The sequence below is a fragment of the Gossypium arboreum genome, chromosome 12, assembly GCF_025698485.1.
Source record: "Gossypium arboreum isolate Shixiya-1 chromosome 12, ASM2569848v2, whole genome shotgun sequence".
Taxonomy (NCBI): Eukaryota; Viridiplantae; Streptophyta; class Magnoliopsida; order Malvales; family Malvaceae; genus Gossypium; species Gossypium arboreum.
The window spans coordinates 99,450,159-99,462,282 of record NC_069081.1 but is presented as its reverse complement, the minus strand read 5'-3'; the positions used below and the strand labels follow the sequence as shown (position 1 = coordinate 99,462,282).

Here is a 12,124-nt window from a genome sequence, read left to right as displayed (position 1 = left end):
ATGATTTTTTTGAAATTTTATGAAATAATTTTCAAAATCGATAAAATAAAATTAATTTTATCAAAATAACTTTAAGAAATAAAAAAAACAAATAAAATTAGGATGAACGATTAAAAAATTTAAAAATTCAATCCAACGGAATCAAATTCCCTCCTTCCTCGCCTCAAGTACTCGAGCCACACGAGTCTAAGGCTCTAATCAAAACTTCAATCCAAAGTAGAGACCCATAAAAGAAGGAAAGCCAAAAAGTGAAACGACACCGTTAGAGAATAGGAATAGGTAATTTAGGTATACACAAATACAATCGGAAATCTACGGCTAAAACCTCTTAGATTCAGCCGACTTGAAGTGGAGTGTTTCTTCTCAAACAAATCTTCCTTTATTTTTTTAACTCTCTCTCTCTCAAATCGTCGATTCCACTTCGCTCTCCAGATCTCCCCAGGTAACATTCAAACCTTTCTTATGTTTTTTTTCCTGTTAATCTTTAAATTTATCATCTTTTCAGTTTGCACTTCTTTCTCGTTTGTATTTCATCTTAAAATTTTAGTATCGTTCGTCACCATTCTGTTAGATGATCAGGAACCAGGATAATCGGACTTCGATTCCTTAGATTTGATTCAACTTATTCTCTCGTATGCCTGTTTTCCTACCAAAATGTAATTGTTCCGGGAAAAGTCTGGGATTTTACTGTTCTATCTGAAGTTATTGATTATGATTAGAGTTATGCTTTCTTGTTGGATAGAATTTCAAGTTACAATGATCGAAGTATTGCCTTTGGATGTTAAATCTGGCTGTTTTCATCATTAATTTTGTTTTGACATCAATTGGAATTTCGCAGGTTTTTTTTTTTTTTCGAAAAACCAATTTAGCTTTATTTAGATTCGAAAACATTTTAAATGTGGAATAATCTGCTGTAATTTGTCCCATGGTTAAGACGCTAGTTCTATGTGGTTCATTTTTTTGGTCAACGCTGGTTTTCTTGTAGTTTTCACCATCTATTTCTCTCGGCGTTCTTGCAGAAGTTATTGAAATGGCAGAATCGAAGTCATTGAGGAAACCTGTTTTCACCAAGGTGGACCAACTTCGCCCTGGCACTAGTGGTCACACTCTTACTGTCAAGGTTGTCAGCACAAAGATGGTATTGCAGAAGGGTCGTGCTGATGGTCCTCAAGTTCGTCAAATGCGAATTGCGGAATGCCTGGTAGGAGACGAGACAGGAATGATTATCTTTACCGCTAGAAATGAACAAGGTATGTTCTTCATATTTTTCTCCGGATGGAGGTTTTAATTGGGCAATAGTTTTACTTTTGTTATAGCTAGAGGTTTTACTTGTCATGCTTCTTACTGCATTTGGTTAGTTTTATGTTTTATTGTTTTATCTTTCCGGCATTTTATATTTAGGTCTCTTATTCTTTTAGACAATTACTGCAACATTGGTTTCCTATGACGTGATAGTATTTTTCGTTTTAGTAGTGATAGCATTTGTGGTTGGCAAGATTCCTTTAACACGGTTTATCTTGAAAGGTCTGGTCTATCTTTAGGTTGCTGATAGTGTTGCCGAGTGAAATAAATGCTAGTTGTGGCTCTTATGATTACAAACTATTAGCGTATTGGTAAATTGAGTGTTCAGATGTCATGACTGATGTAAATTCACACACTTTTAAACATTGTGCATCTTCCGATTTTATGAATTTTAACAACAGAAGGTTTTCTATGCATAATGATTATTTGATTACTGTATGTTTGATCTCGGCTTTCTGTTGCTAAACATGAATTGGAATAAAATGAATGCTAGTTGTTCATTTGAATCGCAAGAATGAAATAAATGCTAGTCATGGCCTTTAAAAGACTAATTTAGTAATTTGGCTGAATTGAACCCTTATATCATTAGGGAATATAACAGAAGAACTACAGATAGTTCGAATAGAACATTATGAACTGATTAATAATACATTTAAGAGGTATGGTAAAAAAAAAAAAAGCTCGAGTAGCTGCTAGTCTCTAGTTCCTTGAGAGTTTGGTTGTCCTGAGTGTCGTCTAGGATTGCATTCTGTGCTGTCCATGCAAGTGTAATAAGATTGACTAAGGTCTTTTCCCTTTGAAATTGTTGATCACTCAATTAAGCTCAGTTGACCAGCTATCATGTCCTTGCTGTATTAGTATGTAAAATGCTCTGCCATAACTACACGAAAGAACAACAATTCCATACACTCATTACAAAGAATGCAAGTAGTGGAGTTCACGGACCAGACTATTAAAGAAAACTTTACACATGTAACCAAATTCACCAATATGAGCATTGATATCTCTTTTATATGAGATCTTATGAGATTATTGATTATGAATATGTTTACTTGATCATTTCAAGATTATGTTTTCATTACATGGAGTTGTTTGATGGTGAAGGCAATAATACATGCTTTTTTGTTGGAAGATTACAGTGTTTCTTAGAGCTAAGACAATCTTTATTTTGTAGTGGACTTAATGAAAGAGGGTGCCACTGTAACTCTCCGCAACGCGAAAATAGACATGTTTAAAGGATCAATGAGGCTTGCAGTGGACAAGTGGGGTCGTGTTGAGGTTGATGAACCTGCCAGTTTCAATGTGAAGGAAGATAACAATCTGTCACTGATAGAGTATGAGCTGGTGAATGTTGTTGAAGAGTGATATTTTGTGGGCAGTGTTTGCTTTACTTCTGAACCAAGAATAATGTCCAGTGCACTTGTTGCCCTAATCTTATGCTACATCTCAATCTTCAAAAGGGTAATGGAAGTGCAATTTTAGGAAGAAGAAATCTGGAAACTAGTGTAGTGCTCAGAGTTGTTTCTCATGGTTGCTGTAAATCCAGCAGAACCATTTGGTTGGACCTCCAAACAGACATTTTAGAGCTAAAAACAGCTAGCTTTTGGTACTTGCTTTTACCTGTTTACTTATTTCTTCTATTCTGGGTAGCAACTGTTTATTGCGTTTAGATTAGACATGAGAATTTTAATATTATGTAGGCCTGAAGTACTTCATAATCATATATTTCTTGCTGGTCGTATCTTTTCAAGTTATAATGAAGTGATTTGATATGGCCTTTTTTTTTAATCTTCTTTTTGTTAATTTAGGGGAAATAGTTGCATGCGATTGAGTCATATACTCATGGCAATACCATTCATTTTCTTTGTTAGCATCGTTTTATTTAATGGCAGAACTAAATGCTTTAATGTCACTAGACTATTAAATGCTCATGTCAATACCTGCTGTATTCACTGCCCATCAAACTAATAAATATTCATGTTAACTAAAACTAGTGGTTTTTCTTGATGAAGGAAAAAAAATTGACTTATTAATCTCAAATAATAATTTGAAATAAAGGAAAAATGTTTACTTAAGATCTTGAATTTCAACCCTAACCGCAGCAGATTTAGGGTTTGTAGTGTTGCTTATTTGTATTTTTTAATATTTGAATTTATATAATTACTTCAAAATTTAAATCTAATATGCATTTAGTTTCTACCTTCAAAACAATATGTATTAAATTCAAATCTTATTCTTAAGTATTTGGTTATGTTTGCTGAGGGGAGATTGATTCAATCCGGAGAAGTTTGTAAAGTGTCAGTTTCCTAACTTTGACGAAGGTTTGGGTATTTGAAAATGTGATGGGTTCACAGAATAAAAATGTTTCATCGGGTGCCTAAATAGGTGAATCATGAGTATGGATATAGTTACCCATCAATAAAATCTTATATTTGCGACATGGTAGCAAGCTGTAGTGTGATTTGCTAAAAAATATGGGTTCAAATTTCATCAAATGCAAATGGGAGATTTCCTTGATGTTTGTCCATTCACAACTTATATAGTTCACCTTCTCAGATACCTTATGAGCACACTTTCACTTTGTGAACCCGTCGTCTCTTGAGACATTTAGGCTCTCATTAGAGTTGGGAGACACTCTTCATTGACAATGATATCGGATGTGTTAAGGGGTTCATTGGCTTTGAGTAGACGATGGTTTGATATTATTTTTAATGGGGGAATTTCATATAATAATTGAGTTCAAATCCTGTCAAGCGCAAGTATGAGATTTCCTTGACGAGTGATTATGCGCAAAGTGTATGGTTTGCATTATCAAATACTTGATGGAGTACTTATTTTGTGAATCTGTTACCTTTGTAGCCACTTCACAAATTTATTTTAACCAAATCGACCTCCTTTTAAAAAAAAAATTTCAAGCAACTTAGAATAAATGAATCCATTATTTATTAAAGTAAAATAACTTTAGATGATAAAATCGAATGTTTGAACTCCTTATTTCAGTAAAGTAAAACAAACTTAAATAACAATAATTTAAGAAGTAATAATATATTTATTTCAAATTTACTAGAAATAGTGATTATAATCTAAAATTTAATATTATTTGATTTTGTAATATCTTACTTTTGCAAGAAATAAAATTATTATAAATTTCTTCCAGGTGATTAGTCCAAAGTCTGAGATACATTCTAATTATTAAGGAAAAGAAAATTAAAAATGGTTCACCATAAAACGTATCTTACTTTTTTCATTTCTATTCTAATTTCCATTGGTTTTTTCCGCTAACAAAAAGAGCTACGACGTCGTGTAAGATGATAGTATCGGAAACGAAACCCTGATAAAAACCTGGGATTTTCAGTAAACAACAAAACACAAAATGGAGATGGGTTATATGTGGATGAGGCGAGTCCGATTCGGAGTTAACCCTCTCTCCCTCGCTATGGCTTATTCCTCCTCTGCTACTACACTTCCTTGTTTTCCCCCTCACCCTCTCTTTTCCTTCACTTGTTTCAAACCGCCTCCCCTCATTTCCTTACCTTCTTCCTATGGCCCTCGCTCCATTTCTATTTCCACCCCCTCTTGCTGCTCTTCTGCATCCTCACTACTTTCCCTCCCAGAAAACCATGATTTCCCTGATGGTGAACGTGGCCAAACCTATACACATCTGTCCAAGGGCTCCAAGGTGCTTCTCAAAGGGCTGAATTATGCCGAATTTCAAGTGGGTCTTTATTTTATTTGAACAATTTATGGTCTGAAGTTTGTATTTTGAATCCGTGTGTCTAATCTTATTGGGGGTTTCTTTTTCAGGAATGGGTTCAATCACATGGATTCAGGCCTGGTCAGGCTTTAATGTTATGGAAGCGTCTCTATGGAGACAATATCTGGGCACATGATATTGATGAACTAAAAGGTTTTTTTTTTTTTTTTTCTTTCTATCAAGCTTACTTCATCCATTAGAGAACCATGTTTTTCCTTTTTTTTTTTTTGTTTTGTTTTTGCTTTTGTAATCTTGCTAATGAGCGAACTGATTTAGTTCCCGTGTTATTCCTGTAACTTTTCTTTTGTACTGATTGAACTGATGTGCAATCGTGGCTTTTAGGATTAAACAAAGATTTCAAGAAAATGCTGAGTGAGCATGCTGAACTTAGGGCCTTGTCCTTGAAAGATCTTCTCACTGCATCTGATGGCACTAGAAAGGTACGCATAATCTAATCATGTGCAATCTCTGGCAATGTGATTAGACTATTTGTTTTGACTCGGATGCTTTTCATCTCTGTAAAACCTTAAATTTGTATGTCCACCTTGGGTCAGTTGCTTGCGTTACTTTGAGAATCTTCTCATTGATTTTGAAACTCACACAGGAGGTTGCAGATATTGTTTGCGCTGGATGACGGGTTGGTAATAGAAACAGTTGTGATACCTTGCGATAGGGGCAGGACAACTGTTTGCGTTTCGAGTCAAGTGGGCTGTGCCATGAATTGCCAATTCTGCTATACTGGCAGGTAAATTATATTTTCCTCAATTGGCAATTTAGATAATTTCAGACTCTTAGAAATCTTTTGTCAATAAGGTGCATTCCTTTGATTCATGGATCCATATTGTAGGATGGGTCTGAGGAGGCATTTAACAGCAGCCGAGATCGTAGAGCAAGCAGTATATGCAAGGCGATTGCTCTCTGGTGATGTTGGTTCTATTACGAATGTTGTATTTATGGTATGTTTATTGTAGGTTTCTAGTGTTCATTGAGTGTAATGCTTGAGAAAATATAATTGCTCTCTTGCCCGTTGGGATCTGCATACTTTTTTCTTATATCTATTAGAATGTGTACTTATATTAATAATTTGGCATGTTGTGTGTCTACTAGATGGAGTTTTGTTGTTCTGGAAATGTTTACGCAAACAGCATCAAACTGGTCTGTAGTCATAAAGTGCTAGTTATTTGAAAGTCAGTTTTTGAGCAAAAAATTTCATTTCTTTAAGGAATAATTGCAAGAATTCTGTTTTGACCTTCTGTTATTGCGTGTTTTAATTATATATGGCAAGTAGAGTTGTCAACCCTTTATATTGTGTGTAGACACTCAAAAGAATTTCCCTTTAAATGAACTATTGTTGTTTCAATTTTCTTTTCCACATCAGCTTCTTTCAATTATTCTTGTGGGGAACAATGTAAATCTTGTGGGTATTTAATCCTGTTTTTGCTGTAGTAAACTCAATGGGTTTTGTTAGATTATATGGTAGTTGAGTAGTCAATGGTTTCCAGCTTACCTGTTTTGGTCGTAATAAATGAAAATATTGTGGGAATTTAATCCTCTTTCTACAGAATACTAGTGGGTTCAACAGGGTCGTCTTAGATTATCTGGGAGATGGGTATTCAATGATTTTTCAGTGAAACTCTAATCCTATTGTTGCTATGTGAATTTGTAGGGAATGGGTGAGCCATTTCATAATATTGAAAATGTCATAAGAGCTGCTGATATCATGGTGGATGAACAAGGCCTTCACTTTAGCCCTCGCAAGGTCACTGTTTCTACAAGCGGACTTGTCCCTCAGCTGAAACGTTTTCTCCATGAATCAAAATGTGCATTAGCTGTTAGTTTGAATGCTACAACTGATGAGGTACTTTATTATCATATATATTCTTATTGCTGCTCCTCTTTCTTTTGCATAAATATATGCAGACATGCACACATACATAAGGGAGAGAGGAGTGCACTTGTGTGGACACTCGCACACCAAAGGAAGGCACAAATAAATGTAGAGGGGGAGATCTAGAAAGTGGGAGACTGACATTTTTTTGACAAATCATGCAGGTCAGAAATTGGATCATGCCAATTAATCGGAAGTATAAATTAAGCTTTCTTCTTGAGACCCTTAGGGAGGAACTAAAGTTCAAAAATAACTACAAAGTTCTATTTGAATATGTGATGCTAGCGGGAATCAATGACAGGTTAGATAACCTTTCCCTTTTGAGCAATATTTCATATTGTTTAAGTGTTTGGGTATGCGGAGTTAGATTGTATGCAATCACCCTTTCCCCTAAAATATTGAAACTTGTGGACTGTCGATTAATGTGTGTATATCAATTTCAAGGGCCAGTTCAAGTGCAACTGAGATTTGGACAATATGATTATACATAACACATTGTGTCTCAAACATTTTGCTTTATCTTAGACCTGAAGTATAGATATTGGGTCTACAGATTGAATTTCAGTGGGTCTCAATCCGTTTGTCTCTGCAGTGATGTAACCTCAATATCCTACCTGTTGGTCTATTGTAGAACTCTAGTCAAGCTATCATAATATCTCTGTTGTTTTTGAATCGTTGATTGCCATATTCTGAAACCACTAAGGTGTTTATTAGTTTTCACAATTTTAGTTTGAATTGATATAATTCTAACCGCCAATGGGACTTTGATTTAATTTCTATCTGCAGCATTGAAGATGCAAAGAGGTTAATCGATCTTGTGAAGGGTATTCCATGCAAAATCAATCTTATTTCATTTAATCCTCATTGTGGTTCTCAATTTAGACCGAGCAACGATGAGAAGATGATCGAGTTTAGAAATATTTTAGCAGAAGGTGGTTGCATTGTTTTTATGCGCTTCAGTAGAGGTGATGATCAGATGGCTGCCTGTGGTCAGCTGGGGAATCCCGGATCAAGTCAAGCACCATTGCTCCGTGTTCCGGAGCAATTCCGGGTGGCTCTAAACTTGGGCGTGTGATTTCTTGGATTATAAACAATCTGGATTTGCTTAATCTTTCTTCAAAGATGAAACAAAAATGAGGGGATGGTAATCATTTCTCAAGCCTCAGATTAGGGGAGTAGGAACGAAGGCATGTTAGAGCCTGTTGTATTTTTTCTACTCTTCTTCTCGTCGTATACGAAGTGGATTGGTTGAATAAAATGTGCTTTTTCTTTATGGGGTTAAATTTAAATTTACATTTTCTTTGGTAGTATTCTAATGGTGGATTGAACAGGTAAGCTAGATTAGACATTTTTCAAGTACTTTGACCTAAAATACATGAGCATGATATGGGATTATAAGAATTGTTGGGTTTAGACAATAATGCTAAATGCTAATATCTTAGTTGGTGTAAAAAAAAAAAAATCTAATTCTATCGACGACCAAGAAAAAAACCAATTAAAAGAAGAGTGTTTTGAAGATCGAAGAGGAACATAAGATTGTTTTCAATCCTTGAGGGTCTTCTTCAATGAAAAGGTCCATGAAGTAGACAAAGAGCTCAGATTATAAGATCATTGTTTGCTGGGGAGCCTGCACGGCAAGCATCGACATAAAACCTAAAGTAAAAGGGAAGCATGTGCGACCATGTCCACATATATACTCCTGCTAGATTGATTGTTTTAAGCATAACTAGGCCCACAAGTACCCGTGGCTCCTTTTTGCTCTTCGCTTTCTTATCCTTGTTTCCTCGAAAGACTTTCTCGTTTTAAGTGAGAATCTATTAAACATGATAAAACCTGCTGGAGATCGAGACTGAAATATACTTTTTGCTGTTGGAGATATGGTAAAGAATGGGATGAGTTGCAGGAAGCATGTGGTTTGGGAGAAGAAGATAGGGGTGACATAGTAGCAACACCTTTGGTTTGGATCAATAAAAAGCATTCCATCAAAAATTCTTCTCTAACATTGGCATGTCTTCCTAAATGTTTAGTGACTCTTCCCTCAAAAGTTTGTCTCTTTAAATCCTCTCTATACATTCAATGCACCACTAACTTTCCTGACAATTGATTCAAGAGACATGTAATATCTTGTACCTCAAAAACCCAAACCTGTATCTTTTATCTCATATTGTTTAATTAATCCAAAATTGACAATCTTTAGAGGAGCTAAACCAATACCATGTTTAGATCAAATGAACGAGCCTTTTTGTGATGAATAAGCCCTTCAAGTATCACCTAGATGTAGAACTTTACATCCATTCTTAGTGTTTTACCACCATACATTCATCAAGCCTAGTAGACTTCCTCCTCGAGCATATACAAGAAACCTATTATAAATCTCCTAGCTCAACACTCGGCTTTGAACAATATTAACAAATTGTAGAAGGATTTCTTCACCCCTTCCTAGAGAAGAAGAGTATTCATTATTACCAGACATCAAGCCATAAATTTGATTATAACAATTTTCACCATTTGGAAAAGGGTATCATTACTTGCTGATAAAGTGAAGATACAAAAGATGAATTAAGAGACGAAGCCAGTTTAAACTTTTTTTTTTTTGGGTAAGGACAATTTGTTTATTTTTAATTATATCATAATGTATATGAAAATAATGTTGTTATACAATACTTTACAAACCCGAAATTCGGTCTGCCTGTAATAACCCATTTTTCAGTGATTTTGGGATCATAATTTCGATGAGTTAGTTCGTAAATATTATTATTTAATATTTACGAGTTAAATATAGTGTATTGTGAGTTTTGATTTGATAGATTTTATTAATTGGTCAGTTAGTTAAAGTACAAGTGGTTTATACTGAAGGTTAATGGTTTTGGAAAATAATGTATCGGGATTTCGTTTTCATAAACTGAGCTCGTAAATATTTTTATAAGTGGATTGAAGTTTGGCCCGAAAATTTTGATGATTTGATAGTTAATTAAGGAAAAAACTAAATCATAAAAGCTGTAAAGTTAATCACTATTAATTTTATTAATTAAATAGCTTATTTAATAAATGTGGGAGGACTTATATAGTATTTAGATAATAATCCTATAACATGGACGGTTAAGGCTTGAATTTTATTTATTTTTATATGTTAAAATTTTATTAATTAAAGTTATATGTGTATTAAACATTAAAGAAAAAGAAAACCAAGAAAATTGTAATAGAAAATTTTGGCCCAAGTCAACAAAACAATAAAAAAAAACTACCCAAACCCATTTACAAGGCCCAAACTAAACCTTAACCCACTCAAAACATTACAACACAAAAAACCCTTGCCCCCATCTGCCTTTAGCTGTCGCACGTCATCAAACTGTCTTGCACACCGCTCCTCCGTGCATGCCACCTCCACGTGCCTGGCGTTTCTCTGTCACCTGCAAAGCAAGAGGAACACGCAAGCAAGAAAAACAACGAAGAAAAAGACAAAAAAAAGCAGAAAACAAAACGAAAATGGACAAAAACTAATCTTGTATCTGGCCATAAAGCCCGAAACTTCATCTTTGTAATTTTTTACGCACACAAAGATCAGAAAAGAAATAAAACGGAAGTTTTAAAAGGTTTTGCTTTGTTCTTTGTTCTTTTTTCTTTCTTTCATTTTCTGTTTATCTTTGTTTTTTATGTTTATTCATTTATTTCCTTCTTTTAAAAAATCTATTTTAATAAAAAAGGCATAGATTTAAAAAAGAAGAAGGAAAAGGGCGTACCTGGGTTGCGCTCCACCGCCGTACCGAGCGGCCTTATAGGCTGGATGTGGAGGGGAGTTTTAAAAGGGAGAGGGAGAGAGCAAAAAAAAAAAAAGAAAAAGAAAGAACTCCCTTTTTTTTTAAAAAAAAGAAGTGCAGAAATGAGGTTAAAAAAAAATTGCTTTTATAGAAGGCACAAAACGGTGCCATTTTGCACCTAGGTCACCAGCGCCAAAACGACGCCGTTTAAGGTGACCCGTGAGCGACCCGACTGGTACCCAGGGGGATCTGCGTGTTTCCCATTATTGGGATATTTATGCGTGAGGTCCTTCTGCCTTTGTGCGTGTCACAGTTTGGTCCCTTCATTCATTTATTTATTTTTTATAAATCTGGCCGCATAATTTTCTTCTGATTTCATTTGAGTCCCTACTGAAATTATGCGCATAAAGGCTGGAAATATTTCCTGTCCAGTCCCTCGCTGTTTCAGCATGATTCATTTCGGTCCTTGATGGCCTTATTTTCATTATTTACAGTTTTTACCTTAAATTTTAATTCTATTTCAGCCTAATCCTTAGTTTGTTTAATTGATTATTTTATTTATTTTTCTATTTAAAAAAGACTATTATTTATTATTCACTTTAAGTTTATATATTATTTATTTCAAATCATTTTTACATAGTATATATACCTAAACTATTACTCATTTTGAATTCTACATATTTTATTTATTTCAAGGTATTACACCTCATTTATTTTGAGATTATTTATATATATCTTCTTACTTTAAGCTTTTATAAATTATTCATTTTGGATCATTCATATACATAATTTTCTATTTAAACGGTTTATACATTATTTATTTCAAATTTCTTTTATATATTATTTATTTTAGATATTTTATACATTATTTATTTCAAACAATTTTATATATACATATTATCTATTTTAAAGTTCTCCATATATATATATCATTCTTTCTAAAAAAAAAGAACCGTTTTGTATATTGTTGATTTTAACTTTCTTTCCTATTACAATATTTGTTTTAAATTCATGCATTGTCATTTTAAAGTTTATTTTGCAATTATTTTATTTTAGTTTGCTTTCAACTATTTATTTTAAATTGTATTATTTCATTCACTTGTCTTTAATTATTAATACTAGTATTTAAATGATGTATGTCGTGAGGCTATTGCCATTGTGTGTTCTCTAATTTGTTTATTCTTGTTCATATTATTGTCGTTCGCTTGTGTAATATTGAACTCATGTATTATTGTCCACACTCATTACTATATTTTATTTCATATCATCGGCTCATGAATTAAACCCCAACACAGTTATCCAACTTAGATCGCTTTATTTTATTTCAAACAAAATAAATGTACGTTGTTAAATATCGTACTCGCTATATTTCAAAAAGAAAATTTTCTAAATAAAGCAATATTTCGCATTTTAGGAAATTCG

At 33.8% G+C, this 12,124-nt stretch overlaps 2 protein-coding genes across 2 annotated transcripts; both read left to right on the top strand.

Moving 5' to 3' along the window:
- The first annotated feature begins 265 nt into the window (after nucleotides 1–265).
- On the top strand, nucleotides 266–3,090 carry LOC108479376 (uncharacterized protein At4g28440-like). The gene is made up of 3 exons (XM_017781928.2): nucleotides 266–442; nucleotides 1,020–1,250; nucleotides 2,477–3,090. The coding sequence occupies exons 2-3, from the start codon at nucleotides 1,031–1,033 to the stop codon at nucleotides 2,665–2,667; spliced, it is 411 nt and encodes a 136-aa protein (XP_017637417.1). The 5' UTR covers nucleotides 266–442; nucleotides 1,020–1,030; the 3' UTR covers nucleotides 2,668–3,090.
- Nucleotides 3,091–4,574: 1,484 nt separating this feature from the next.
- Nucleotides 4,575–8,227, top strand: LOC108479374 (uncharacterized). Its single transcript, XM_017781926.2, has 8 exons — nucleotides 4,575–5,017; nucleotides 5,107–5,209; nucleotides 5,399–5,496; nucleotides 5,671–5,801; nucleotides 5,904–6,012; nucleotides 6,723–6,914; nucleotides 7,109–7,245; nucleotides 7,731–8,227. Exons 1-8 carry the CDS (start codon nucleotides 4,676–4,678, stop codon nucleotides 8,017–8,019), a joined length of 1,401 nt encoding a protein of 466 aa, XP_017637415.1. The 5' UTR covers nucleotides 4,575–4,675; the 3' UTR covers nucleotides 8,020–8,227.
- The last annotated feature ends 3,897 nt before the right edge of the window (nucleotides 8,228–12,124 follow it).

What these genes read in the sequence shown, in the direction of transcription:
- LOC108479376 (XM_017781928.2), top strand. Translation starts at nt 1,031, where the DNA reads ATGGCAGAATCGAAGTCATTGAGGAAACCTGTTTTCACCAAGGTGGAC. An exon ending in TACCGCTAGAAATGAACAAG is followed by an intron (nt 1,251 to 2,476) that starts GTATGTTCTTCA and finishes TTTATTTTGTAG; the next exon opens with TGGACTTAATGAAAGAGGGT.
- LOC108479374 (XM_017781926.2), top strand. Translation starts at nt 4,676, where the DNA reads ATGGAGATGGGTTATATGTGGATGAGGCGAGTCCGATTCGGAGTTAAC. An exon ending in CAATTCTGCTATACTGGCAG is followed by an intron (nt 5,802 to 5,903) that starts GTAAATTATATT and finishes TCCATATTGTAG; the next exon opens with GATGGGTCTGAGGAGGCATT. An exon ending in TTACGAATGTTGTATTTATG is followed by an intron (nt 6,013 to 6,722) that starts GTATGTTTATTG and finishes GTGAATTTGTAG; the next exon opens with GGAATGGGTGAGCCATTTCA.